The 26,960-nt window shown below is 38.9% G+C and overlaps 2 protein-coding genes across 5 annotated transcripts in view; one reads left to right on the forward strand and one right to left on the reverse strand.

The window, feature by feature from the left end:
- Positions 1-7,538: 7,538 nt before the first annotated feature.
- LOC121942665 (uncharacterized) lies at positions 7,539-15,324 on the reverse strand. Of its 3 annotated transcripts, none has more exons than XM_088075543.1 (12): positions 15,164-15,324; positions 14,873-14,896; positions 14,600-14,748; positions 14,347-14,503; positions 13,380-13,757; positions 12,165-12,446; positions 12,056-12,079; positions 11,809-11,910; positions 11,511-11,541; positions 11,132-11,181; positions 10,941-10,975; positions 7,539-7,880 (listed from the first exon to the last, which is right to left on the reverse strand). In XM_088075543.1, exons 1-12 carry the CDS (start codon positions 15,279-15,281, stop codon positions 7,791-7,793), a joined length of 1,440 nt encoding a protein of 479 aa, XP_087931669.1. In that variant the 5' UTR covers positions 15,282-15,324; the 3' UTR covers positions 7,539-7,790. The 3 variants fall into 3 exon arrangements, with proteins under 3 accessions (XP_087931669.1, XP_087931668.1, XP_042341865.2); XM_088075542.1 differs by having other exon boundaries at positions 13,380-13,763; positions 15,164-15,322; XM_042485931.2 differs by lacking the exon at positions 14,873-14,896 and having other exon boundaries at positions 13,380-13,763; positions 15,164-15,321.
- Positions 15,325-18,988: 3,664 nt separating this feature from the next.
- The window catches only part of rab11fip4b (RAB11 family interacting protein 4 (class II) b), a 77,555-nt gene continuing 69,583 nt past the window's right edge, over positions 18,989-26,960 (forward strand). The window contains exons 1-2 of one of the 2 annotated variants that reach the window (XM_088075544.1): positions 18,989-19,263; positions 26,651-26,738. In XM_088075544.1, the coding sequence (XP_087931670.1) occupies positions 19,111-19,263; positions 26,651-26,738 (241 nt within the window). In that variant the 5' untranslated portion in view covers positions 18,989-19,110. The remainder of the gene's footprint in view (positions 19,264-26,650; positions 26,739-26,960) is intronic. The other variant, XM_088075545.1, reaches the window with a different exon arrangement.

Genomic DNA, 26,960 nt, shown 5'->3' on the forward strand with positions numbered 1-26,960 from the left:
TTATTTTTTTATTTTTTGTACCTGGCTGAAGCAGAAATAATGTAACAGCCTCTGGAGGTACCTGATCTACCAGGTGAGCTACTAGGTGACACTTCCTCCATGTCTTTCAAGGACCCATTATAAAAGTTTTTTTTCTTGCCCTACTTGCCTGTCATTTTTCAAACATAACAAATCCAAACTCTATTCAAACATAATTTCAGCCAGTGGCATACATGGAGGGGGAGAAGGAACGTGGTAAGGAAATAAAAATCTGTATGCTATATGATGGTAAACAAAACTCTGTCACATATCAATGCACATTAACAAAATTCCATGACTTTAATTGGCTTGGAAAACGTGATTTTGAAATTACCATAACTTGTCCTGATTTTCCATGACCACAAACACAGCTTTCATTTTGATCTCACCTACACATCTGCAAATTTTCATGAGCCAGGAGCGTAAAGTGAGATGGAGTGGGGTGGGGCCCAAAATTTTTCCATAGGCCACAGACTGACAGACTGTGGTCTGGCAGAGTAATAAAAATGGCTTCTTTGGTAAGTTGCGCTTTAAGGTGTCCACAGGACCACATTTTGCCCTGATCACACACACACATACATACACACACACACACGAGCTCACAAGCTGACAACAGACAGGTCATGACAGCTGAAAATAAATGCTATATAAGTAATGCTATATATGTCCATGATGCTCTGTTGGTCAAAGAGAAAATGTGTCACCATGGATACAACTTTGGAAGACGATGGAGGCTTTGCTAGAATTAGGCAGCATAATTGCCACAGTGGACCTCTGTGTGTGTGTGTGTGTGTGTGTGTGTGTGTGTGTGTGTGTGTGTGTGTGTTAGTAGGTGAGATCAGCAGACCATGCTTTAGTGACCTTCCAATCTCCTGTGAATAATTCATTGCCTCATTCTGACTGGACGCAGCCCAGTGACATTGCCAGTACATTATTATGGTGGAGCTGAAACAACTTAGGTGCTCAAAATTATTAATAAGCTTCATTCCTCACCAGGCAACTTCCCTAATATTGCCACATTGTCAGGTCTAATGCAAATCATCAGCAGTCTTGGTATCACAGCAGGTGATGCAACACAGAGTATGGTTTCTGTCTTGTTTCATAGGAATAATGTAAGAGTCAAAGATCAAAGATTATTATTTTTTATGCTCAGACAATCAAACCTGCCAGCTCATACAGGCTGGCCAAAGTGTACTTTCCAAGCTATCTCTCTCTGATATCTCGTCTGGCTGCTTTTCAGTTGTGGTGACCCAAAAATAAACTTGCACACCTGTCTATCTGCTGCTCAGCTCCAGACTCATTTCCATGATATTTCATTATCAACGCCCTCCAAAGTCCTGCTGGCACAAAGTCATCGAAGCAGCATTGTGTGAGACAGTCAGTGTTCAGAGGATTAGCCGCTGCTCTTGTGAAGCCTCTTTGTCAAGAGGACAAAAGTATGAGAGGAAGTGAAGAGGATGTGCGTGCGTGTGTGTGTCCGTGTGTGTATTTGTGTCATTTTTAAATTTATTGTAATGTGTATGATATGTGAGTGCATGTGGTGTGCACTCAAATGAGTGCATGTTCATTGTGTGCATGTGTATAGAATTTAACTCTCCTTCGCAGTGGTGGAATGTGACCAAGTGCATTCACTCAAGTACTCTAATTAAGTATAATTTTAATATACTTGTACATGCTTGAGTGCTGCCATTTTCTGTTATTTTTACCTCCCAACTTTTTGTAGACATATGGTTGTGAAAATTTATTGCATTCCTTGAAATGAGAGCTCAAATTAAACCCACACAAAAATTCATGCATTATTCATTTATAACTAAAAACTTTAGCGTATGTATATATTAATTGTATTCAGTCAGGCTGTTCACATGGATGTTCCTTCATATACCTATGAAAAGTAATGCACCAGAATTTGTATATAACCCACATAATCAGGAAGGCAGTGACCACATGACCCATGTGCTGACAGGACTAAAAAAGGAAGAAGTATAAAGAGTGAATGTCTACATAAGAGGTAGGTTGGTGTGGTGGATGGGTCAAACAAACACAGGACTTTACCCCCAGAAGAACGGTGTTTGTGTCCTTTGTAAACAAAGTGAACTTTGAATTATTTTACAGTACATTGTTACCATGTTTCTTTTCCTAAACCTAACTTTACTTTCTTGAACCTAATCTACACAACTTTATTTTAAGTAAGTAACTTGATGATGCCCAACCATGCTTCTTTTTCCTTAACCTAACTTAAATACTTAATTTCCCTAAGACTAACTTATGTGACTTTACCTTGCAAAATCTAATCCACATAGCTTAAGTACATTATGTTCTTAATAGGGTGATGCCGAGCCATGTTTCTTTTCCTAAATGCAACCTAAGTAACTGTCACAGCCTGCTCAGCCTCTCTCCTGCTGCTGTTGGATTTTGTCCACTTACTCCACCCTTACCTCTCTCTCCACCTGGCCAACCCCCCCATCAGCCTCATCACCTCCACCTGGTGCTCCCAGCTGCTCTTCATCTCCAATCAATCTGGTATTCAAGCAGCCTCACTCCATTGTAGGCCTGTTTTCCTGGTTCCGACTTGGTTCACCTCAGACCACCGCTCCTCATCTCTGACCCAGTAAACCTAACAGCCTTCTGTCTCCGACCACGAGTTTTGCCTGTGCACTTCCTGGTTCTCGTCTGCCTGTGCTGTGCGGTGTTCTACTGCTTCGGCTCCTTCAAGAAAGATCGCCATTCTTCCGGCCGTCTTCAGAGCCTCCTACTGAGTGAAATCTCCATGTGAGTGTCGTTGGTGTTTATTGTACTGATGGTACATCAATTCCTCGCCTGTCCACAATCCCGCTTCCTGTTCCTACTGGATTCGTCTGCTCCGCTGCTGTGCCTACCTGACACCAACTCTGCTTCCTCCTTGACCACAAGCCATGCTTGCCCCTCTCTGGAGTCCCCGCTTTTCCCACAAGCTCCCCACTGTGAGTGTTTCTGCACCTTACCTGATACATTCACCTGCCAGTCTGCTCCATGTTCACAATTTCCTCTCTTGAACTCTGAACTATCACGTGTGAATGTGAGCTCACCCCAGTCCCTCCACAAACTCTGCTCCACCCATGAACTCTGCTTCACACCAGAAATGATAACTGTCCGTACTTACCTGCAACCTGATTATACTCACCTTTGCTTCATTCAACCTGCCAAAAGATTAAATAAAGGTCATTATCAACTACTCACCTGCTCTGTTGTGCTGCAATTGGGTCCTACCACACTCCGTTGCAGTTTTACTTTAGTTTCACTTTAACTTTAATTTCAAAATGTGACAGTGCCAAGCCATGTTTCTTTTCCTAAACTTAACCTACGGAACCTAACTTTTCTAAACTTAATGTATGTAACTTTATGTTAAGTTCAGAACATGACAACACCTAACCATGATTCTTTTTCTAAATCTAACCCTCTCAACTTTCCTTCCCTAAAACTAACCTAAGTAACTTTACTTTGCGGAATCTTGAGTATGCCACGTCATGCCACTATTCATGGGGTGCTAATTCGTTGGATATTATACAAATGGTTGTATGAGGATAAGTTGGTTCGGATCTCCAGCTGACCTGCTGTGCACTGATTAAAACACTTTTGAGGGTAACACAAGGAATGAATATAAATTAAGTCTATTTCCAATAGAATTAGTAAGAGATTCCATCTTTACAGAAAATGTCACGGATAAAAGTTTCAATGCAGAACAAGGGAAAAATATTTCACTTTTTACTTTGTCCTGCACTGTTTTACCCCCCAACATTTGACAGTTAGAATTTACTTTACAGATTAAAAAAATGGTGCAAAATATGTGAATGCCTTATAAAATATTCTATGTTTTTACAGAATAAGCAACTCAACAGTGTATAAAGAGGTGTAAATTAGCTCCTCCACTGAGTGATTTGATTGTGGTATTGCTATTTTAACTTGAAGGATCTGAATATTTCTTTCACCATAGCCTCCATATTACAGAAGATGACACTCAACACTGTAGTGAGAATGCGTGGCTGTAGTCATAGAAGACATCCCCTTATGTATGTGCTAAACGGTCAATTTCACATCTGTCTGTGCAATCACAAGCTGTTCAGTCACTATTGTGTGTGTGTTTGATGCTATACCCACAGGCCCACAGTCACAACGAGTGTGCACTGTCAACAGTCAGTAAAGGAGATTCAGAGATTATTCCTTTGATTTCCTCACATATGGGCCTTTTGCAAATCATAATGCTTCATGTGGGTGTGTGTTGTGTTGCTTTGATGTTCAAGAGAAGGGGGAATAAAATGGCAGGGCTGAGTCACAAAGAATCAGCATAACAGCAAATTTCATGCAGTCTGTGTTTTAGTGTATGGAGAGTAAGAGAGGACCCATTTAATGCTTGTTCGCTGCAAACACACATCTCTAAACTTTACATAACATTGTGTCAGTTGATGTTATTTTCAGTTATTACATCTTGAAAATATATTCTCTTAAAGGCCTTGTGTGAAGGATTTAGGGGCATCTATTGATCTATTCGCAGATATCAATAACTGTTAGTTTAGAATCACCTGAAAATAAGAATCATTTGTGTTTTTTGTTACCTTTTGAATGAGCAATTTATATCAACATATAAAGCAGATCGTCTTCCACAGAGCCCACCATGTTGTTCTACAGTAGCCAGAATGGACAAATCAAACATTGACTCTAGACTCTGTTTTGCTTTTGTTAAATGTAGCCCCCCTTTTACTTCAATTCAACAAAATGTACTATTTATTTTAATCCTACAAGAAAAAATAAGTTTTCTTTACAAATGTAATATAACACAAGTATTTCATACACAAATGATCATTTGTATTTTAGTTTGTAGAGAGCTAAAAGGTTAAAAGTGGTTGTAAAGATTGTGCTCAAACTTCATGCTTTGTAAAAATATTACACTCAACAGTTCACATTTGCTTTTACCCTTGAAAAGTGAATTATTTCACAAGGCTGTCTGCTTAATATTACCAAGTGTTCTTGCAAAGCCACTGACAGAGCGGGGTGAACTGTCAGCCATCAAAAGGCTTTGAGCTAATGTGTCTGAAGTGGGCAGAAAAATGGACAAAGCAATAGCATTTTTCATAATCTACTGAAGATAATCACAGGAGACAATTTTCTACCCATCCTAAATCCTCACTTTGGTCATGACTTACTAAATTAATGATGTGCGTTGCAACAGATGAAATTATGAACCCAAACCGGCTGCCAAAACTCCCACAGCCTTCAGATTTCAGCACATGCCTTAATGTTCAGTGCTTGCCTATACACTCCTTCAGCTAATACATTGGAGACACAGCATGGGGCAGCATTAAAAGGGCAATTATCATGAGTTTCAAGATTGCCGGTGTCACTTGATATCGACCTGACTCATAGTTCAATGTGTTACATATGCGCACACAGGGCGAGGCTGCCAGAAGCCACTGAGCTGTGGGTGCAAATTAAGGTGCCGCTTATATTCATCACATCCCTCAAGCTCTTATCATTGTTTCTGCCTCTTATTCAAACAAATTAGCCAAACTCCATTATCTGCAGCTGAATATCTACAATGTGTGCGCATGTGCTTGCGTGTGACCGCACAGGAAGAGCCAAATGATGACTCAGACATGACAAATCAAGCAGACTTTGTGATACTTAAATCCATCTATGTTTTCGGGGGGGGGCTTCATGTTTGGAAGAATCAACACATCCCCTCCGTGTGCATTTCTGCTACTGATAGAAAGTTTTGTGCTGCCATTGAGGCTAGTAAAATGTAATAAAACTCACTACTTATACAGAGTTAGCTCACTGCTGCTTCCTGGAGTACAATGACAGCCCTTCTCTGCTGAGTTATTGTACACCATAAAAGCCACACAAACAGGTGGGACGTGTCTCTCCCTCTTGAGTCCTTTTACTTTCTTACTTTCGCACAATATTGAAGCTTCAGCACATTCATTTACAACAAAAAAAACCCCAAATATTCTGTAGATGTGAGGGTTCAGTCATAATATCCTTTGCTGCCATGCTTGTCCCATCATCATACTGTAAAAAATAAGCTGCAGCAGATATCAGCAGCTTTTGCATTGCTGTTGATACACCTGGATGGCTCTGCTATGTCAGAGTCACATTGTTCCACGGAACACATGACCTGTTTTGTCATTATGAACTCTGATGACTCTTTATGTTGTGCTGGACTGTAGGTGTGTTTGTGACACCTAAATTCTATCTAAATAGTGCCCTCTGCAGAATATTTAGCAAAACTACAGCAGGAAAATTACAGCAAGTGTTTTTTCTCTCATACATACAAGATTAGATATGTGTGAATAACTCTGCCCTCATCAACCTGCAAATAGTCTCAAGCGGGAGTCTGTTCACTGTATAATCTGAGTATGAGACCAAAAAAAGTTTCTGCCTTTTGCAGTTTCTGAACTTCAACTTCTACCTGTTTTGCAAAACCAATATGCTCTTTTTAATCAATTCTGAAATCTAATATCTATTTTTTGTTTAATAAGGGTTATGCAGGGATGGAGGGACACAGGGAACACACGTCCCTCAATATTTAGAACATGTGCATTTGTCCCGTATACCAATAAAAACATAAGAGTAGCAGAGGGCTTTTACTTTGACAAAATTAAAGATTTACACTTTTAAACTATACATTTACACCGTAAGTTAATGCATAAATTGCACACATTAGTGCATTAAAATTCACAACAATCCAGTAAATTAAGCGTTTGGTGCAAAAACTCTTCTGGCAAATGACCTCTAAATCCTACCTTTTTTTAAGTGCCGCCCCTCTTAAATGTAAGAGAGAGATTTATGCCCTTGCCTTTGTGTGTCTGTCTGCTTCTCTGCTCGCTCCTGGCTCCTGGTTACTGCTGATTATCCACACCTGCCTCACATCAGATTCATCAAGCTCCAGTATATTTACCCCACTGATTCATCCACTCATTGCCAGTTCACTCAGTCAGCTGCAGAGTCACTTGCACATTGTATTTAAGTTTTCGTATATGCTCCTTGAGTTTTTTTGCCTAGTCTAATCCTGTTCTCCTCTGCTCCAGGAATATCTGAACAGGTCAGCCTCCTCATTATATATATATATATATATATATATATATATATATATATATATATATATATATATATCAGATCAACATTTCTAAAGTGACATAGTATATGAGCTGACTTTGACATTAGGTACTTTAAGCCAAAACATGACCTTTCCCTAACTGTAATTAAGTGGTTTTTGTGCCTAAACCTAACCACACATTAACCACAGCGTTGATGAAATGTAAAGAAATACATGTCAACATGTCTAGTACATCATAACGTGCATATTGTTGTTACATATCTGTGTTTTACAGAAACGTGCAATGCCAACATTTTTGTGGTAATTTCGTTGCAAAAGGACTTCATGGTGAGATTGTTTTGTCATCTGCTGTGTCTTAGGTCAAGAATAAACACAGAGGGTTAACTTAGAGGCAAGAGATAAGGTACGGTATCAACAAAACAGATACTAATAATAATCATACAATCTTTATTTAGATTCACTGGCTCAGTAACATCAAGATCAAACAAACATCACATCCTGTCAAATTGTATAATTTTACTGCTTCACATGAAATAGGAACTGAGGAAATAGCCCTTCCTGTCCTGCTGTGTAACTCCAACTGATGCTACATTGATAAACTCAAATAAAGTATAAACACTCAGCGAGAGAGAGAGAGAGAAAGAGAGAGAAAGAGAGAGAGAGAGAGCGCAAACAAACATTTCTAATGGATCGGGGTTGTAAATGTGGAAAGCGAGTTCCATAAAGGGAGTCTGGACGTTGTCTCTGTAGTTGTGTCCACACTGGCCCATTCCTGCACACAAAACACACACAAACACACAAGCTGTTGAAGTTTTCAGCATCATGCCATTTCCTCTGGCATACTTCATATCATACCACTGCTTTTCCTTTCAAACAAGTTTCCCTGTGTCAGCACAACACATTATATTGGGTATTTCATAACCTAGTATCACTTTTATTACTGCCAATACATCATCTCAGACATTTCCCATTTACTGACACTGCCAGAACATGATGTGGTCTTCATTCTTCATATACAGCATGATTGTTTAACAATTATTTCAACAGTTTAGCAAAAAGTTAAACTAGGAAGACCTTTTCTCTGCTTTTTTCTCTGATTCTAATCTAACCTGTCACTTCTTCTTTCCTGCGCTGTCCAAGTTGTTATATTTGCGATTTCTGATGACCCCATAACAGGCAAGACAAGTTTTTCTGTTCCTCAAGCAAATCGGTCTTTTTGTTGGATGCTGTTTTTAATTATCCTAATCCTTTCTTTCACACCTTCCCACCAACACTACTCCCTCCTGTATGCCTACAGAGAGTCAAGATCAATCACATAAAGGCTTCACTACACCATCACCACCACCACCAGACTCCAGAGATCCTGTCCTGTCTCATCTCCTTTCTTCATATGGGCCTACGCTTAATGAAGACCTTTCAGATTGATACCGACTAATCAAGTCGTTCTCAGACCATGAATATTGATATGCACTTCCAGCTGATCTCTCTTTACTGGCAGCAGCGCTCCCAAGGGGCGGCTTGAGGTTACCATTGCCACTGTGCTTCAATTGCTAGTCCCTGCTCATAAAAAAATAATTTAAGGCTGACATTAGTGTTTTTAAGAGGTCATGGCTTGCTTTAAACTGGGGCGAAGGTAGTGGTATCTAAACTAGACAAACTGAGGTTTCTGTTAGTACTCATTAGTTATCATTTCCTGTTTGTACACTACAAGAACTAATGCACCACAATTTCTACATAACACACGTGATCATGAAATAATCGGAAAGGATGCAATCACCATTGTGCTGATAGGAGAGGAGTAAAAGTCAGTGTAAGGAGTCTGGATGGATGGCTTAAACAAACACTGGTGTTCATGACCTTGTGAAACTAAGTGAACTTTGAGTTATTCATGTTACTTTACGCTGAAAAGGTATCTTAATGTTGACCATGTAAAATGTTGCAGATGCCATTTGGGGGCATGCTATTTCGTTATGTATCATACAAACCACTGTATGAGGATACAATGGCTAGCTTGTTGGGAAGGGGGCTAAATAATGTTGAAATAATGTTTGAAATCTCACATCAACATAAACAACATAAATGTGAAAGAAAACAATAAATAAACATAAACATAAAAGAATTAGATTGAGTTCAGTGGTACCCATAATTCTCCCCTTTACAGACATTTCCACTTTATGCTAATCAAAAGCAGTTTTTGGAACAAACAATCCAGTTTGCTGCATGCAGTATAAATGTGCTATTTTCTGTATTTTAGTAACATTAACTGCAAAATAGTCATTTTAATTTAGTAAATCAGTATACAGTTCCTTAACTCTCCATAGTGACATAGTTTTCAACGAGTCTATATCCTTCCATAGCATATTTGAATTCCTGAAATCAGCTATGGCTTTTGGTTTTCATGTGCCACCGATATTAAGTGCCCCTATGAAAACATATTTTGGGGGCACCACGCTTTAGTGGATTCATGTTAAAAAAGTTTTGAAAAACTCTGTCTCTTTACTGTGCAGAAATATATGTAATAAAACAAGACACAAATGCCAAAAACAAAAATAGTTTTTATCCTTGATGAAATTACTGCTCTTTACATTAAAGGTAAGACAAGGACACTGCAGAGTGCTGCTAAGGCCGAGACGCATCTGATTTTAAATATTCAGTTCATGTAGTGGCTGTTCATGATTGCTGGTTAGTCTTTCCATCAGCTGGAGATGACAGCGTCTGTCTGTCATCTAAGATGGCTGCTCAGTAACAGTGCAGAGAGGAAGAGAGCGCCTGGAGAGAGCCTTTAATCTAATGAGAGCCCTTCATCGAGCTAATTAATGAAAGTGATTATAACTAATGAGAGGCAGACCCAAACCCTGCTCTAACGAGGAATGTGTGTGGGATGACAGTATGCTTGGTGATTGGCAATGTGTGTACGCGTACATGTGTGTGTGTCTGTGTGTGCATGTATGTGTGAGTTTGTTTACAGCAAAGGGATTGGGGAGGTTTACACTTGTTTGTCAGAGTGAATCTACAGGGGGAGCATACTGTATAGGCTGCAGAAATACCAGAAATACCACATAATGAAGCAGAAAAACTGCACAGGATCAGCCTTATTTTTCCCTCAAAATGAATACTTTTGCTACTGCAAAGTTTAGCACACTTAAAGGAGAGGTCTGACAATATTCTGTGTTTTCCTTATTGTCAACAGGTCACATGAAAAGACCAAAACCAGCAATGAATGATCCTACAAACAAGTACTGTGTATCCACCGCCAGCCTGCTCCTGTAAATATTCAAAACATCATGCCTATTAATCTAATACTGAAAATTGTCTCCAAAAAATGTACTATTTACTCCTAGCTGAGTACTGTTTGTCAAATCCAGCTGTTTTAGATTTACATTTTCAAAAGGAACCAATGAGCTTGAAGCTGAGTGCCACAGATAGTTTGAGGAGGTTAGAAAGTGAAGACAGACAGACAGCATAGCTGTAAATGCACCTTGCTAACCATCAGGGTTATCTCCACCTTCATATCCAAACATGGTCACTTCTGATTCTAAAAATCCCAGATGGCAACAGCAAAATGCCAAACTCAAGGCTTCTAAACAAGAGTCATGATGATGTCAATATTGGCTGACATAAGGGTAGCTATGTCCATTATTTTAAAAAGTCTTTGGTTTTGGTCTTTTTATAGGATTTGCTGAAGATAACAAAAAGCCAGCCAACTTACTTTAACTCAAAGGGTTATAATAAGAGAGTGTAAAGTTAAAAGGGAGCTATTGTGTAATCATTGCTGATAAATCCAATTATTTATATAAGCAACTGAAGACTCAGGTATTGATTTAATACTTACCTGAGACGTGAAGCTTGTTCGCCTGAGAGTAAGATCTGCAAAACAAACAGGAAATATTGTCAAGCTGTGGTTTGTATCATTATCTCTCTTTACGTCCACGTGATATACTGCAGAACTATTAAAACCACGTTGGAGAAATCAAAGCAAAATCACATACAATTAACAAGTTAGAAATATGATCGTAAACTCACCAACAACATGGTCCTTAGCATGAACCTGAGTCCAGAACTGTGCTTCCTGTCTGAAACAGTTCAACACAGCAACACTTAATGCAATGCAATGATGCATTTAAATCAGCTTGATAACCACAAATTGGAGATGAGCAAAGAAAAGCCTATAATGTCAAATGGATACTCATATTGTTGGAGGGGGATAAATGAAGTGCAGCTACTTTTCCGCGCTGGCTACTACATACACTTTAAAACTATATAACATATTTCAAGCAAATTCTGAGCAATTTTAAAGTATAGTTTCTAGTGATACTTTGAGTGATACAAAACTATTTTGGATAGACAAGCACAGTGGTCATTTACTGGCCTATTAGACTAACGAGCACTAAAAACACAATACCTTTTTTTCTTTTCCTCAGCTGCTGCTTTAACTTGAAAGGAGAAGAAAGAGAGGAAATAATAAGTTTCAAAAGGGAAGACAAGCATGACAGCATAACAAGTGAGAAATACGATGGAAGCCCTGAGTGAGAATTTTTTTTTTTTTCACCAGTGAAATAAAATGAAAAAAAAAAAATATTTTTTTGCACAAACATTTTTCTGCATGTGTGGAACCCAGTGAAAAAAAAATTCATTCAATTTTTTTCACTGAATTTCACACATGAAACAAACTTTTTTTTTAACTTCAGAAAAAAAAGTACCTTTCCTGTGTGCCACCATAACCACGAGTGCCACAGAGCAGAGGCACAATACCACAGCGGAGAAAGAGCCGAGTACGAGAGGCCAGTCCACACCCAACCTATCTGCAGACATCACACTGGCGTTATTGTGAGATACATTTTAAAAAATGTCACGGTTACTGGAGGAATAAGTCATTATTTTCTGACACTCGGACTTTACAATAGATAAACCTGCTAATGAAATAGTGACATGTCATTTGAGGTCTACCTGTTGATGATGGAGGGGGGTTTCCTGAAAGACAAAAAAACAGTCACATTTTGGGTCAAATTACACTCCAATAAAACCACACACATACAGAACAACTGCAAATATGCACCTCGGGTTACAGTCAAAGGGAGGCTGCGTGCAGAGTTGCTCCACTTCCCTCCCAGGAGGACATCATACTGGCACTGGTACAAAGTCACTGGAGCGTCCTGGACTGGCACTGGGAAGATGGTCTGATGCTGGATTAAGGTGGTGTGGTGCGTGGCAACAGGAAGTTCATTATCAGCCAGGTAGAGGGAGAACACAGCACCAGGGTATGCAGGAGACCCAGTGCACAGCAAATGCCACACATCTGTCTGCTGCTGAAGGATAAGGGTTGGAAATGGCAATGCGTCTGGCAACCAACGAAATCAGAGGAAACATTAGTGAAAGGTGCTGAAAAATTGAGTTTCTAGATAAGATAAATGAGGCGTTTCAACTAGAAGTGACATTATTGTTGATTTAATCACTGGACAGAAAATTCAACTTCAACAGTTCTGATGAATAGTTATCATATAATTTAATCTTTCAGTAAAAAATTCGCACTTTTAGCATGCCTTATATGACATCATTACTGGCAGCTTTTCAGCCTGACACTGTCCAGCAGCGTATCATACAGCTGCGACAGGTTTCGTCCAGCCGCCTTATTAACTCACACCGCCCGTCTGCATATAATCAACTGAATATATCATATGGCCACACCAGGTGCCACGCAGCCGACCTATGGCCCATTATAACACTGCAAAGGTTCTGTCTGGCTGCATTCATCTGGCAGCGTATTATAACACCAAAAAAGATGGATTGGTATCTTACGCCAAAATCAGCAGCTTTTCATGACATTTGAATGAGAATAGACTGGAATCTCAGCAGAGTTAGGAAACTGAACGTGGGCCAACTTATGTTTCTTAGGCATGTTGAGTTTCGGCCGACACTGGGCCAGGTCATTGATAATAACGGGCTAGTGATGGCAGTATCAGCAGTAGGATTTGAGAGTCTCAGACGATTTAGGCAATCAGATGCGCCTGACTTATTTCTTGCGGTGTGCTGAGCTCAGAACACATGCCGGGATAGGTCATTTTGGCTATGTGGGCTATAATGCTTTCGATTAACTGATGCTTTTGAATGTTTGGGCTGTTTATACAAAATGATAAAAAATTAGGTCATTTCTTTTTTCATTGCTCCTTGCCTTATTCCCATGTTTCTAAAAGAAATCAAGACAGCTTAGGTTCCAAGGGGTTAACAACAGGGATACTGTTCCAAGGTTTGAGAGCATATAGGACGTCCTCACCTGCGACAATGATTTGAACCATGTTGCTTACAGTTGAATTAACCACTCTTCTTTTTTTGGTGATCTGATAAAGGCAGGTGTACTCGCCCCCCTCTCCTCCCCTCACCGGTCCCAAAGTGAAGAGTCCCAGCTGGGGTTCAGGGTTCGATACCTGACTGGCCTGAGGCTGGAGGATAATAGATGTTGCTCCTGTGTGCTCAGCAGCCCTCAGCAAAAAGAAGGTCACTGGTTTGTTGCCATAGCTGGACTGGGACTGAGACTGGGATAGAAGAGGGAGTGAGCAGCTGAAGGACAGTGTGTCCCCACGTTTCACCACACCGGTTGAGGGCTTCACAGACAAGACTGGGGTAGGCAGAGAGGGCATAGAGGGAGTGGGGCCTGTTTCTTGAAACGTAGAGAAGAGTAGAGAAAGAAACAGTTAACACTGTGTTTTGTGAGCTTGTAACTTTTTCATATTTCATTTCTTGGAACAGAAATCATTAAATCATTAAACCTACGATAACACTGACTACCTTGGTTTGCCACAGTTGCTAGCCAAACTTCCCTCTGTAACCTATAACACTAGAAGTCGGTGCACATTGTGTTTGATGTTTTAATGTGTGAGAGGGTGTGTGGTTTCTATATGAAGTGCAGGATGTAACTGCCTCGACGCACACCCACAGAGCAGAGGACAATACGAGACCACAGAGAGCACCTGCATGCAGCAGTGTGCTTCTGGGGTTAGACAGGAGCGGATGGGAGTGTTTGTTATTTTATACCACATGTAGAATCACTATTGGACAGACTGAACAGATTAACTCCTCAAACTCTTTTTCTCCAGTTTTAATAAGATGAGGAGCTACAGCCAAAGCTGTCAGACCAAAGTAAAAGCTTCAGTCAATAAACTGAGGGTCAAATCAGATTTTTAATCAGGCAAGATTTCTATCGAGATATTCACTTAAAAAAATAAATAAATAAACATACACACCTTTTGGCTGCTCCACCTGCAAATAGGGACTGACCAAACTGTAACGACCATCCTGGCCCGTGTACAGACAGCAGAAGTATTGGACTGAATCCTCCTCCTTTACCGCCACAGTGAACTGAACCTCCACAGCAGCAGACTGCAGCTCCTGAGAGTCCACCTCAATGAACAAAGAGAAACACAGAAAAGAATAAAGCCACAGGAGCCCAGTTGCCACATTAGACAAAATTGACAAATATTACGCTGAAAAAATTACATTTTCTCTGTCTCTGTACAACTTGAAATGAAGCCCTTGGTGGCCCTTTGGGGCCCGGCAGACCAGAACCACTGAGCCCTTTGACCTCGAATAGATGTCAAGTATAGGTGCTGGTAGAGGGGGAGGGGAAGTCAAAGCTGAAAGTTGTCCTAGGCAGGAAAGAGAAAGGTGCAACATACAGTGAGATTCAGTTGAATTTCACAAAGTTCTTTGAAGTGGAGCAACAGTGCAGCAGACATAAAAACGGTGTTTGCGACATGTGGTGACGCTCACCTCGCACCAAATCCGTGATTGCAGCTGATGTGAAAATTACAATGGAACATGAAACGCAAAATAAAGTCTTTAACTTCAATATTTAATAACTGTATAACAGACAGAGAAGTAATGTGTTAATGATTATACATTTGATGGCAGGTTCTCCAATGCCTACTTTTACTTTAATCCAAAGAAATCAGTAAATAAATTATTCTGGTGGAAATACATTGTAAATCTTGTTTTTAGGCAAAACAAAGATATAATGACGAAAATAATGTATTTAAAAACACCCGTCAGTGTTACACTCACCCCAAAGTTGTAGAAAATTTAATAGCAGAGTGTAAATCCACAGTGACTGTCCTCTTTCAACCTGCATCTTTGACACAAGAAGAACACTGAAAATATGTGAGAGAGCATCTACAAACATCGGCAGCCCGCCCTCTGTCTTTCTCTCTCACTCTCTTTATTTCCCCTGCATGTGTGTTTTCTTAATACGTATCACATCCTCTTGAAGACATAACGATCAGGGGAAGTTGAACTAGTAAACACACTTCCTTTTTTGGAGTCCATCGGTCGCATGTGTGTTATGATGAGTATAAATAGCAGGTCTGTGTCTTGGTAACACAAATGTTTGTGTGTCAGCGAACTAATAGAGACACAGCAAATACAGAATTCAACCAATATATTGTCCATGCTATGTGAATGTGATAGATGTGATTTATAATCTCTGGTGGAATCAACTTAATAAGCGACGGCTTTTAAATCACCTCCTAAAACATATCTTTCAAAAAAAAAACAAAAAAAAAACACACCCTTACTTCCGACATCTCTTTTTTTTTAATTGTTATGGTTTTTATCTTATATTATCATATTTTATCCGTTGTTTTTGTTTTGTTTTCAGGTTGGATTTTATTTACCTCAGCACCTTCCTCAGGGCACTTCATTGCCTACATCACTTATTTCTTTTATGTTTGGTATTTATCTTTATTTTTGGAGTATTTTGAGTCCATTTATTTTCTACTTTGATTAAAATGAGGGAAATACTATTGTCGGATACTGTGAGTCAAGCAAGTAAGAAAATAGTGTCATGAAATATGGATGATAACATAACAATGATGATCCTTCAGTGATCAAATCAAATTTTAGTGTATTAATGTGGATGCCTCCAAAAGCTCATGGGGGGTTTTGTTTTGCAATTATGGAAATAAAGATTAAATACTATAGTATTTAGTTTCAACACACTGGCCTTTTGTTTTCAGGCCTTTTTTAGTAGCCAGTTTATTAGAGTCAACACAAAAGCCTGTTCTTTGATATGCAAAAAGAAAAAGACTTAAAAGTGTGGGAAAAGTTGGAGGCAGCCACATGTGCAGATGAAGAAAGAAGAAAAGAGGAATTGGATAATAGAGACCAAGAATTAGGTCACTGATAGATGGAACAAGATGTTTATAAAATCTATCAACAACTCCAAACTTGAGACTCTGTAGAAGTAGTTTAGTTTGCAAAAAAAAAAAGAAAAAGGAAAAGGGGGAACAGAACTCAAGTCTAGACGAGAATTAAAGTGCACATTATAAATCTAAGTTATCTTAAAGTGGTAAATATTCCCAAAGAGGAACAGGGTGCAGATTTAAATCACATTAGTGTGAGAACTTTACTCTGGAAACACCCACTAGCACCCGGCAAAATGAAGAGTCATATTCAATGATCAAATCATCAAAAGAAGGATCGCTTCTGCTATTATTTTATTGACAGTGAGGCCACAGAGGAGAAGTAAATCTAGTCATAAATGCGGATCCTTTAGGGTGTCCTGCCAAACACTTCTTCTTTAAGGAAACTGGGCTTAAATCTTCTCAACTTCTTCTTTCAAGAATCTCTTCTAATGATGCATTTGTGTGTGTGTCATTCCCAGCAATAAATACGAGCCGAGAAGTAAACGCTATGACACATGTCATAGAGGATGTGACTGCTGAACTGGTGGTGTATTTTTGAGGAAGAAGACTGGTTATGTTTTATGTTATCATGTTAAGAATATCATTGTTCTCAAAAATCCCAGCCCTGAATCATTTTCTATAGAAATAAACACAAAATTTCCAAATTTAAACCAAGAGATGTGATGATATTGGAAGACATATTAGTGTCAAAAATCAAACTTGTTTCAAATGCAACCCTTTACCACCATCCTACCCAACATCAGAAATACTTATCTAACATTGGAAATCATGGGTTATATTTCTGCAATGTAACGCTACTGTCAGCAGACAGTAGCACATGTGAATCTCCTCATAACATCTGGTCCTTCCATGTGGTCCACAAACTGCTCAAATAGCAAATGTCAGCTGGTATCCGCACATGAATCCCAATCACATGCAGCTGCTAACACGAAATATGTACAGATATCCATCACGCCCTGATGATGAACCTTGATGACGTCAATGTTTCCCTGATCTTTCCCCTGCTGCAACCAGCAGGTTTTTTTTCATTTATCTTGTGAAAATCTTGTCATGTAACTTCTTGATGAGTAGGTAACACTTTTTTAATTTTGCACACACGTTCCTGGCTACCAGAATGAATCCTAATGACTTTGGTGGACATGGTTTGAGTTCTAGTGCCACCATGAGGTTCAAATTTGTGGTTCAGCAAGAAATGTCTTAAAATCTATTGGATGAATTGAATGCCATGAATTCTGGTACAAACACTAAGTATCAAAAAATAATGTAACCTAATTGACTAAAAAAGTTAGGCCTGAACACTTACTCCATGCCACACAGGAACAATGAAAACAACTTTTTGATCCTACTAGGATCTTCATCAGGTGGAATTGTTTGAAAAGATGAAACCACAACTATATTTATACATAATGCACACCAATATACTGACTATGGTGGCCAGTTTGGATAACTATCTGATCTACTCAGGGTGGTAAAACAACTGACAATTAACAATTTGATAAATTGCATAGAAACAGTACATAGGAAAAGAAAAACAGTAATGTCAAGGCCATATTACAGAACATCAAACATATCCAAATGAATAAAAAATATTACATTTACATTCTTTATATCAAAATTTATCTTAAAATCAAAATACTTAACATTAAAATTCATAATCAGTCTATTACCTGCCTTCAAAATTATATTATATTAAGGATAAATCAGAACAGAAGTAATCTTCAATACATGCACACAAAAAGACACCCTTCTAAAAAAAACAGATCAAATTCCAATCAAGGCAAAAAATTTAAAAAAATAAATAAATAATTAAAAAACCCACCAGATCCCAATTACGGAAGAAAGGTCAAATTCCAAAAAAGGATTAAAATTCAAATAAGGGAAACACACACCTGTTATATTAACAAACAAACCCGGTATGTGATAAACAAATTTTCATTTATACTTGTGTGTCAGAGTCTAAAAAACAAGCACAGTAAGAGCCCTCAAAATAATACCAATATTTATTTTAGAGAACATGTTCAATCTCATACACAAGCGTTACACAAAGTGTCCCAAAACTATTAACACAGTGTCACATAACTATTAGTTAATAAACAAATCTTTTGTCCCAGTCTTTGGCTCATGCAAACTAAAAAAAAAAAAAAATCAAACAACAATATTCACCAGTTTCAGTGGTCTAACTTTTTAACATTAAAATCTATTAATAATAATAATATTTAAAATAATGGTGAACATTAAAATATCATACTACTTAAAATCATAATGTTAGTGTGCTAACACTGGGCTCTGTTTTTGCGCTGTGGGTGGATATAGTGTACTATATAATCTACTGTATATCAGGGCCTCCCAGTTTTTTAAATCACATTTTACTTTATACTCTTCACTTTTTTATCGTGCTGTGGTTTGCTGTAATAACATCATGTCAAAGTAAGGGTAGGCTACAGTTTTACAGTTTATATATAGCCTCTGCTAAGGGCCACAGTATTTTACTCTCCTACTGTGACATAGAACTTCTAACAACGCTGGTTGCTATGGCAATTGGCTGTCCCACTGACCCTTCAATGAAGCTGAAAGTGATAACAAACTGAGTGGGAGGTGAGAAATAAGAGGTCCTCTGTACTTTGCTGTCTGGTTATGGAAAAAGTAGTGCTGTTTCCCTCTGCTTCCGGGTTGGGACTTGTCCTCTGTCCAGCATCACTCCTCCTCTCGCGTGCAGCAGCAGCATCCCATGAGCACGCAGCATGGTGTTTCAGTAGCAGCCGCCCGTGTAAAACACCCCGAAAAAAGATAAATAAAGCAATAAAAAAAATGGGCGAAGACTTCATTCCTGAGCCGGAGCGTCTGTTGACGTTTGTGAGGAAACTTAAAGAAGTGTTTGACGTGTGTGACGAGGACTCAGACGGGTTTATTCGCCCTGAACATTTGGTGCAGTTGGGTTCTCAGTTTGGACAAGCAGAACAGGTGAGGGCATGTATCTTGGACCTTCAGTAGTTTGCATATTGCTTCGTCTGTATATTTTCTGCTGAACTTTCCGCCACTATAACGAAGTAAGGTGCTTCAGGCAACCGAGTAACACCAGCCTTTGCCACACGCAGTCATTATTTTCTGAAATGTATCCTGTCTTTCATGTTGCGGGACGAAGAAGCTAACGTGGAGTTGCACGTTTTTGTTTTTGACACGAGGCTCATTCGGTAGAGCTCAGCTGAAACTCAGGGTTAACCCATGCAAAGGTTCATTGTGAAAGTTTTCCACGTTGGAGTCAAAGTATAAAGACATTTTTGTTCCTAAGCAGTGCAGTGGGAACACAGGGGAACAGTGGGAATAGATAAAGACACTGAAGCTAAACGGTCTGATGCTCCTCTACCTCTCTGAGCTGAAAGTTTTTGTGTGGACTACTTCTGATGATTGTGAAGTCTGACTAACTAAGGGAACTACCTTTAACTTACCTTCATGTTCACTGGCTACACTGTCTGGTGGAAATATGCTATTCACTTTTAACATGTTTTCCAACATTTTAATTGCAAGTGCAGAATATAAGGAGCATTACATTTCTGATCAAAAGTGGCAAGTCAGATGGAAAGAAAAATACATTTGATTTGAATCGAATAATAATGATATGAAACTGACATATAAATCAGAAGAGCAAGAGAAATGATGACTATTAAGCTAACTGAGATGTGAATACAGCAACGTGGCCCAGCAGAGGGTTCAACCCAGTATAAAGATAGGTAGCGCTATAGGCCAGGCATATATTGTATATATTGGCTTATATTAGCTTTTTGCCGAAATATTTGTGTAAATTTATATGTTGACACACTTAGTGCATTGGAGTTTCTGGGAAGTAATTCTCTAATAATCATAATTACAGGATACACGTTAAAGTATTTATATTTTGTATTAATCTTTTAAATAAAAGATATAGACTGATATATCCTATTTAAACGTTTTTTACTCTAATCAGAATTCTGCATCTTAACTGTTTAACCCTTTAATACCTGGATCAATATCAGTTTCCTTGTTCTAGCATTTTTACCTCTGAAGCCTGAGAAATTTGGTTTGATTTCTTTTTAAAACACAGGAAAAACATAATGAGCATCTTGGCAAGAAATGTCCTGCAAACGGCAAAAAATTAGTAAAAGGTGACAAGGAACTGATGTGAAAATTAGCTAGGGGGATCATTAGATATAATCAAAAAAACATGGGGAAAAATGTCCAGTAAACTATATTTATAATCCTCCTCAATTATATTTTTTAAAGTTATGTGGCTGGACATAGAAAAAAATAATTATTTAATATTTTTAGCACCTTTTTTTTTAGGTTATTTTCTTGTTTTGTTTTTTACTTTTCTTCTTCTTGTTAATATTTTCATTCATATATTTATTAATTCATTCATTCATTCATTTATATATTTATTTAGCAAACTCTTGGGCCAATTCTTGTGAAATTGCCCCTCTTTTTTTAATCAGGCCTATCTCCTCATATTTCAAAGGGTTAAACCAAGACTCTTCAGATTAGGTGCACTATGCCTTTCAGCCAGTCTCTGCTGAGACAGATCCAGCATCTGGCAGCCCTGAACAGGATGAGCACTTCAGTGTACTGAATTAGCGTATTTTTGAGAAGAAAAGGAAATCCAAAGAGGGTTTTTTGAGAGTGTTGATGGAAATGACTCGGACAGCAGCTGCTGAGAGAGAGGAGAGCTCTTTCTCAGGCTCTTGAGCAAGCTGCTGTATGTCAAGCAACACCAAATTCCCTCAGCTCTGAGTGGTTGTAATGGCCCTTTTCTGTTCAAACTGAATGACTGAAGATTAGAAACATAAACTGTAATCCAATCTGAAAAACTCCTGCAGTCAAATAATTTGTCACTACAGTTATTCCAAAAAGGCTTGATTCAGGATGCTGTTTCATCTGACTGTGAATATTTTCTTTTTGAAGCATAGTTCATTATAAAAGACATGCCCACACAACAAAGTGGAAAATACTGTGTCATCCTCTGTAACTTACTAGAACCAAGATCTTAGTTTGTGATGAATGCTCAATATCGGTTATATCTGAGATGTTTTTCATCAGTGTACGTGTCACAGTGGACATCCCTTGTGTCTCGCTGCATGTCAGGGTAATTGAATGCTGCGGCTGATTGGCTCCACAGTGTTGTGTTGCTCATCAACAGGAACATCGTGGAGGCACTGATTAGCTCCTGGGGGAGGCTTGCCACTGACCTGGGGACCGAGTTATATAAGTGCAATTTATAACTCAAGAACCTACACATTAGTAGATCCTATTCAGTGTAATGTGAATTATTCTACACTTTGTATAACCTTTTATTTATTGTTAATCATTGTTTAAATAGGACACTCCTGTTGCTGTGATCTAGCTCTCTGTCTCTTTTTTTTTTTTAAATGCAGAATTTTCAAAGAAAAAATACACTCTATTATATTGAACCCAAAAAAAGACTACTCTGTTTGGTCTGTACTTTCTAATTGATGCACCATATTGAGCAGTGTCCTGCGTGCGTTGCCCTCTCATGTCATTGTTCTGTATGGGCAAATCCCACCGGCCGCTCCATGACAACCTGACCTACTATTGTACATAGTGGGTGACAATCTCCCAGTTGTACAGTCACATGCAAATATGCACACACACTTACATAAGCCTACAGTTTCCTCACTGACCTCTTTTCCTTCCCCTTCACTCTGCCCTTAAAAACCGACCACAAGTCAGGAATAATAATCTGGGCTGACAATGCAGTTTTGAAGAGTAACAGCTGACTTATACAATTTTGTTAAACTTGTGTTTTATCGAAATAGCCAGGTTACCTTGATCTTAGTTCCCCTGCGACCTCAGCTTAACACACCTCAAAATGCCCTAATAAGCAGCATTTTACATGACCCAGTTGCCTGTGTAATGGAAATGAGGATGTGAGATGACCTATGTGAGTGTAATAACAGGCATAAGTTTGGGCCGGTGTAAACATTTTCAAACCCGTTTTATAGAAGGTTGAACACCAGACTGAACTGATGTACCATATTTCACCACTAAGTGTCTCACTTAACTCTGAGTTGCCTGTGGAACATAATGAGACTCTGTTCTGTTACTACCTCTGCTGCTGGCCTACCTGCAGGACAACACCCCCTCCTCCATTCTGGGTTAATGCGTTAATAGCCTTCAGAACGGCAGAATATTCCTGCCTTGAACAGGCAGTATAAGGTGCTTGAGAGAACCCTTCATCTCGTCTCATCGCCCCAAAAAACACATAAAGTAAACAGCAGCAGTGTGTGAGTCTTGGGGGTGCATAATTGATCTGTTGATTCAGAGCTGATCAGATCAGTGGATGAGAGGAGCAGCTGCGCAGAGTGAATGCAAACTTTCAGACCAAGCAGAATGAACGGCTGAGTTTTACTTTCAATGCGCCTGACATTGTGCTGCTCCATCTGTGACCAGAGTACAATCTGCGCTCCGACCATGTGATGCAATGCATACCCAGTATATATATTTAGGCAGCCCTCCTAATGAGTGGTCTAGCTCAAAAAATAGAAATTCCCCAGCTGTTTTGAACGGGGTGGACCACCACAAATAAATGAATGTGTGGGAAACCCTACTCACGCTGTGGATTGAGGATTGAGAGGTGGCACGATTGGGTGGCAGAGCTTGTCTCAGTTCCCTCCCAGCCCTGCCGAAGACTTTTTTCAAATTCCACGGAGGAGACACTCAAGCCAATAGTTGGGGGTTTAGTTACTCTTTAAAATATTTTTGTCTTGATGGTTTATGGTCTGACAATGTTGTGGTTAAGGTCTGGTTAGGTTTAGGCACAGAAAGAACTTGGTTGGGAAAAGGAAAAGATAATGGCTTGGGATCACATAATCACTTGAAACATGGAACATGAAATCTCAGGGGAGTTTTCGTGAATCGGGGGTTACCATGTAGACACGACCATCACATTTACATAAAATGTTGTTCCACACTATTTCTCTGGAGTTGGATTTGTCACAGTACTATATCTACCTCTCAAAGTTGAAGCATTAAAGTCCAACCTTAGTAATTTTTTTAACCGGGGAAAACCCTGAAGCTGTTTCTACGTGGTCACAAACCTTTACTAAAATTAGTGCTGTTAAATTTGAAATGGCTGTGGGTAGCTTGCAAGAGAACAATGCATTATTCAGCCGTAGTGCAGAGTGCTTAAAGGCAGCAGCCCTCTTCAGTCATTTGGACGTGGGAGGATCATGAGTCAGGTTGTGCACGTAGTGGGGCATGCTTTGGCCACTTTCATTATTCAAATGTGTGATTATGCACATGAGGTGTGTAGGACCCTTTTAGTAAACCAGCCCACTGCCTTCAGTCTTTGTTAAGGTCAAAAGTTATTTATAGTTGTTTTTTTATGTTAAGCAATTTTGCCTCAGTGAGGGCCAAAGGATGGCGATGTCATTTCGTCCATCTGTTGGTTTGTCAGCAGGTTTATTCTTTCATTGGTCTACATGAAAATACAGCTACTGGCCAAATGTCTGTGTTAATTACTGTATGTTATTATGGCTCCCAGACGGAGAGGGCAACCTCTTGCAATTTCATGTACTAGTACTAGTAGTATTACAACACAGTCTCCCAGAAAAAGATTAAATGGACATAAAAGCCAGTCTCCCCCCATGATGTGGCAGTCACGTGGTACATTCCAATTGGCCACTTCCTGTGTTTAACAGCTCTATTTTAAAAGGTGCATCTTTTGATCCAGCCTCACAAGATGTCCCACCACCTGCATGAACCCACAGCTGAACCTCCACACTGGTAACTCAAAGAAATAGAAATTAGAAATGACTTGAGGCAAACTCATCTAAAGTCAGAGTTGGGGAAGCTACTTTAAAGGCATAGCTTTGTGAGGTAGTACCAATTATTTCAAACTGGAAGAAGACTATTGCAAAGTTGCCCGAGAGAGAAAAACTAAAGCTTCTTTAAAAAGTTCAAACTACATTGTAAAAAAAAGATCTAATAAACAATGTATGTGTGTTAATATATTATAACCAGATATAATACAAAAAAGTCAAAAATACCAATCAACTGAGTGTATTGCAAAAAAGTGCCCACTTGTTCACAAACACTATACATGGGAAAGTGCAGGATTGTCTGCTTTAGTTTTGTATCCAGTGTCAATCAGTCAGACACCTGCCTTCACAAACTAGAGTCCAGGTGGCAAGCAGGTTTACTCAGGTAGCCAGGTAACTAAACTAAAATGCCATCCCAAAACATTTGTAAACATTTGTTAGGCTCGCAAATGCCAATGATCAATACTTCTTACTAACTGACTAATATATTCAGATTTAATCTTACAAATGCTGCCTGATGAATGCATTGCTTGGGTATACCTTCACAGCAATCACTGCGAAAGAAAAGGGGTCAAGACTGGTCCAAGGTGGTTCAATGACAGTAGAAAAGCCATAGTAAAATAAAAATGAAAAAATAATTTATTTTCCTTTAATGGCTTAAAATTGGTTTTAATTTAAGTTGTTAACTCCAGAAAAATGATTTAAAAAGTAACTACTTAAATCACTGCAAATATGGAAGCAGTTGCTACTAGCAAGTTAATTGAAAACGTAGTTAATACATTTGTTGATTACAGATAGCTAACTACTCTTAGCACTGTCTAAAGACAAAGTAAAATGTGATTGTACAAAAGGTAAATAAATGTCCACACCACAAATAGAAATTAATACATTGCCAAGACTAAAACTATAAATATGATGTCTGAAACAAAAGCTATGTGTCATTATTTTTGCTGGTTGGTGTGCATGAGGTCAAAAGGTCAACAGAACTCAACAGAGGAAACATGAATTATTCAGTGTAAGCTATAGAAAACTACCGTGTGTGCAGGAGGGTTACTGGCATTTGAATCAGCTGTGTGGCAGCAGGTGCAGCCACTACAATAGGACTCCACTTTAACTGAAGGAAATATCAAAGTATAATGGGTGCCCAGATTCCTGTCGTTTTTGGACATGCAGTATGTGTACCACCATCAGGCCAAAATATCAACTTTACACATCCAATATCTCCAAAGCTAATGGGTAGAGGGTCGTGAATTTGCCGACATGATGAACCATGTTGATTTTAATGACTCCATTACCTTCCCTTTATTGTCATTAGGTAGATAAACTTAACACTCAGGGCCCCTAAGGCTCTAAGAATATCAAAACCATCAGTGATGATTATTTCACCAAAAAAACATAGTATTGTGTTATAAACACTACAGATTACAGTGAGGCTCTTAACACTGTCTTATTTTCAAGATGATAACGGCAGTAAACTTGTCATCTAGACATTTATTGTTCGGGTTATAATACTACAGGGTTAGAATATTTTAACATCCTGTAACCTTTACGTTGCATGATTTAACATAATAGAAGCTCTGGAGGAAAATTTAAATATAGTTTTCAACTTTTTGAGAAGAAAGTCTCTGGCTGTCTGTTTTTGGAGGGACATAAGTTATAACGGTCCAGCATAGACTGGATAGTCTGCATTAGGAAAACCAGTGTCTGTTGCACTGATAATGAAAAGAGGACAGATGCAGCATGAGAATATTATGACCATCAAACTATTACTATTATACTTATATATGTCTGGTGAGGTGAAACCTTTTACAGCACTCTGTAAAGACACGTAGCACAGTGTTGAAAGTGAGGATGATTAATGTACTTATCAGCCACCTCTATCTCGGAAACCACCGGTTTAATGTGGCAGTGGGGAACACAGCTACACACACATGCAAACAGTAGCTGAAGATTGGTTGAATAGGACTGTAAATCATACTTACCTTTTCAATATCCTGACACCAATATGATACGATAGCAGTTTTTCAGTACTAATCATAGTTTTTTTCACAGCACACATTTTGAGTTGGCGTTGCGAAAAAATAAGCACAGATGTTAGTTTTCACACCGGCGATGTCTCAGTTCTGTTCAACCAGTGATATGCCTAAATGACAACCATCATTAATGTTATCAGTAAAACCTCTGCTTTTCCTGCAATGGAACGTATTATTTTTCCTACTAAACCCATTTTTCATGCAACAAAATAATCTTTCAAATGTACTATGTATAATGCTGTCCTAACAAAAATGTATAAAATTAACCAGTGCATCGCATACTGCACCTTTTGTATCATTTTGTCTACATTTTACTGGTCATATTCAAGCATGTGCAGTTTTAGCAAAATGTTTGCTCTACAGGACCTCGAACAGACAGAAATGTTGTGGGGTTTTGGAGTGATAAAAGGAGCAAAATAACCTCATCCTTCATTAATTTTACCAGGCATTTACAGAAATATGTTCGTGCTCTGATATCCGTCCTGTTCTCTCTGTACCTTTTCACAGGTGAAGAAGTTGGCCAAATGTCTGGATGCAGACTCTCATGGGAGGATCAACTTCAAAGACTTCTGCCGTGGTGTCCTCACCATGAAAGGTCAGAATGAGCTCAAGTGTGGCACCTGAGGGAATACACTGTGTGTTTGCATGACTGTCTCTGGTAGTGTGTGGACATGAGTGTGTAAACATCACCATTACTAGCAGGTTATATCATCATGTCATAAAAGAGGAATGTAGTCGGCATATAGAGAATTATTATAGTGTCAACAGTTGCACATGTGTTAGTTTAAAGACCACAAGGGTCTGTGAGTATGTTGCT

Source organism: Plectropomus leopardus, chromosome 3 (genome assembly GCF_026936395.1).
Source record: "Plectropomus leopardus strain MGB_pleo_1.0 chromosome 3, ASM2693639v1, whole genome shotgun sequence".
NCBI classification, from domain to species: Eukaryota; Metazoa; Chordata; class Actinopteri; order Perciformes; family Serranidae; genus Plectropomus; species Plectropomus leopardus.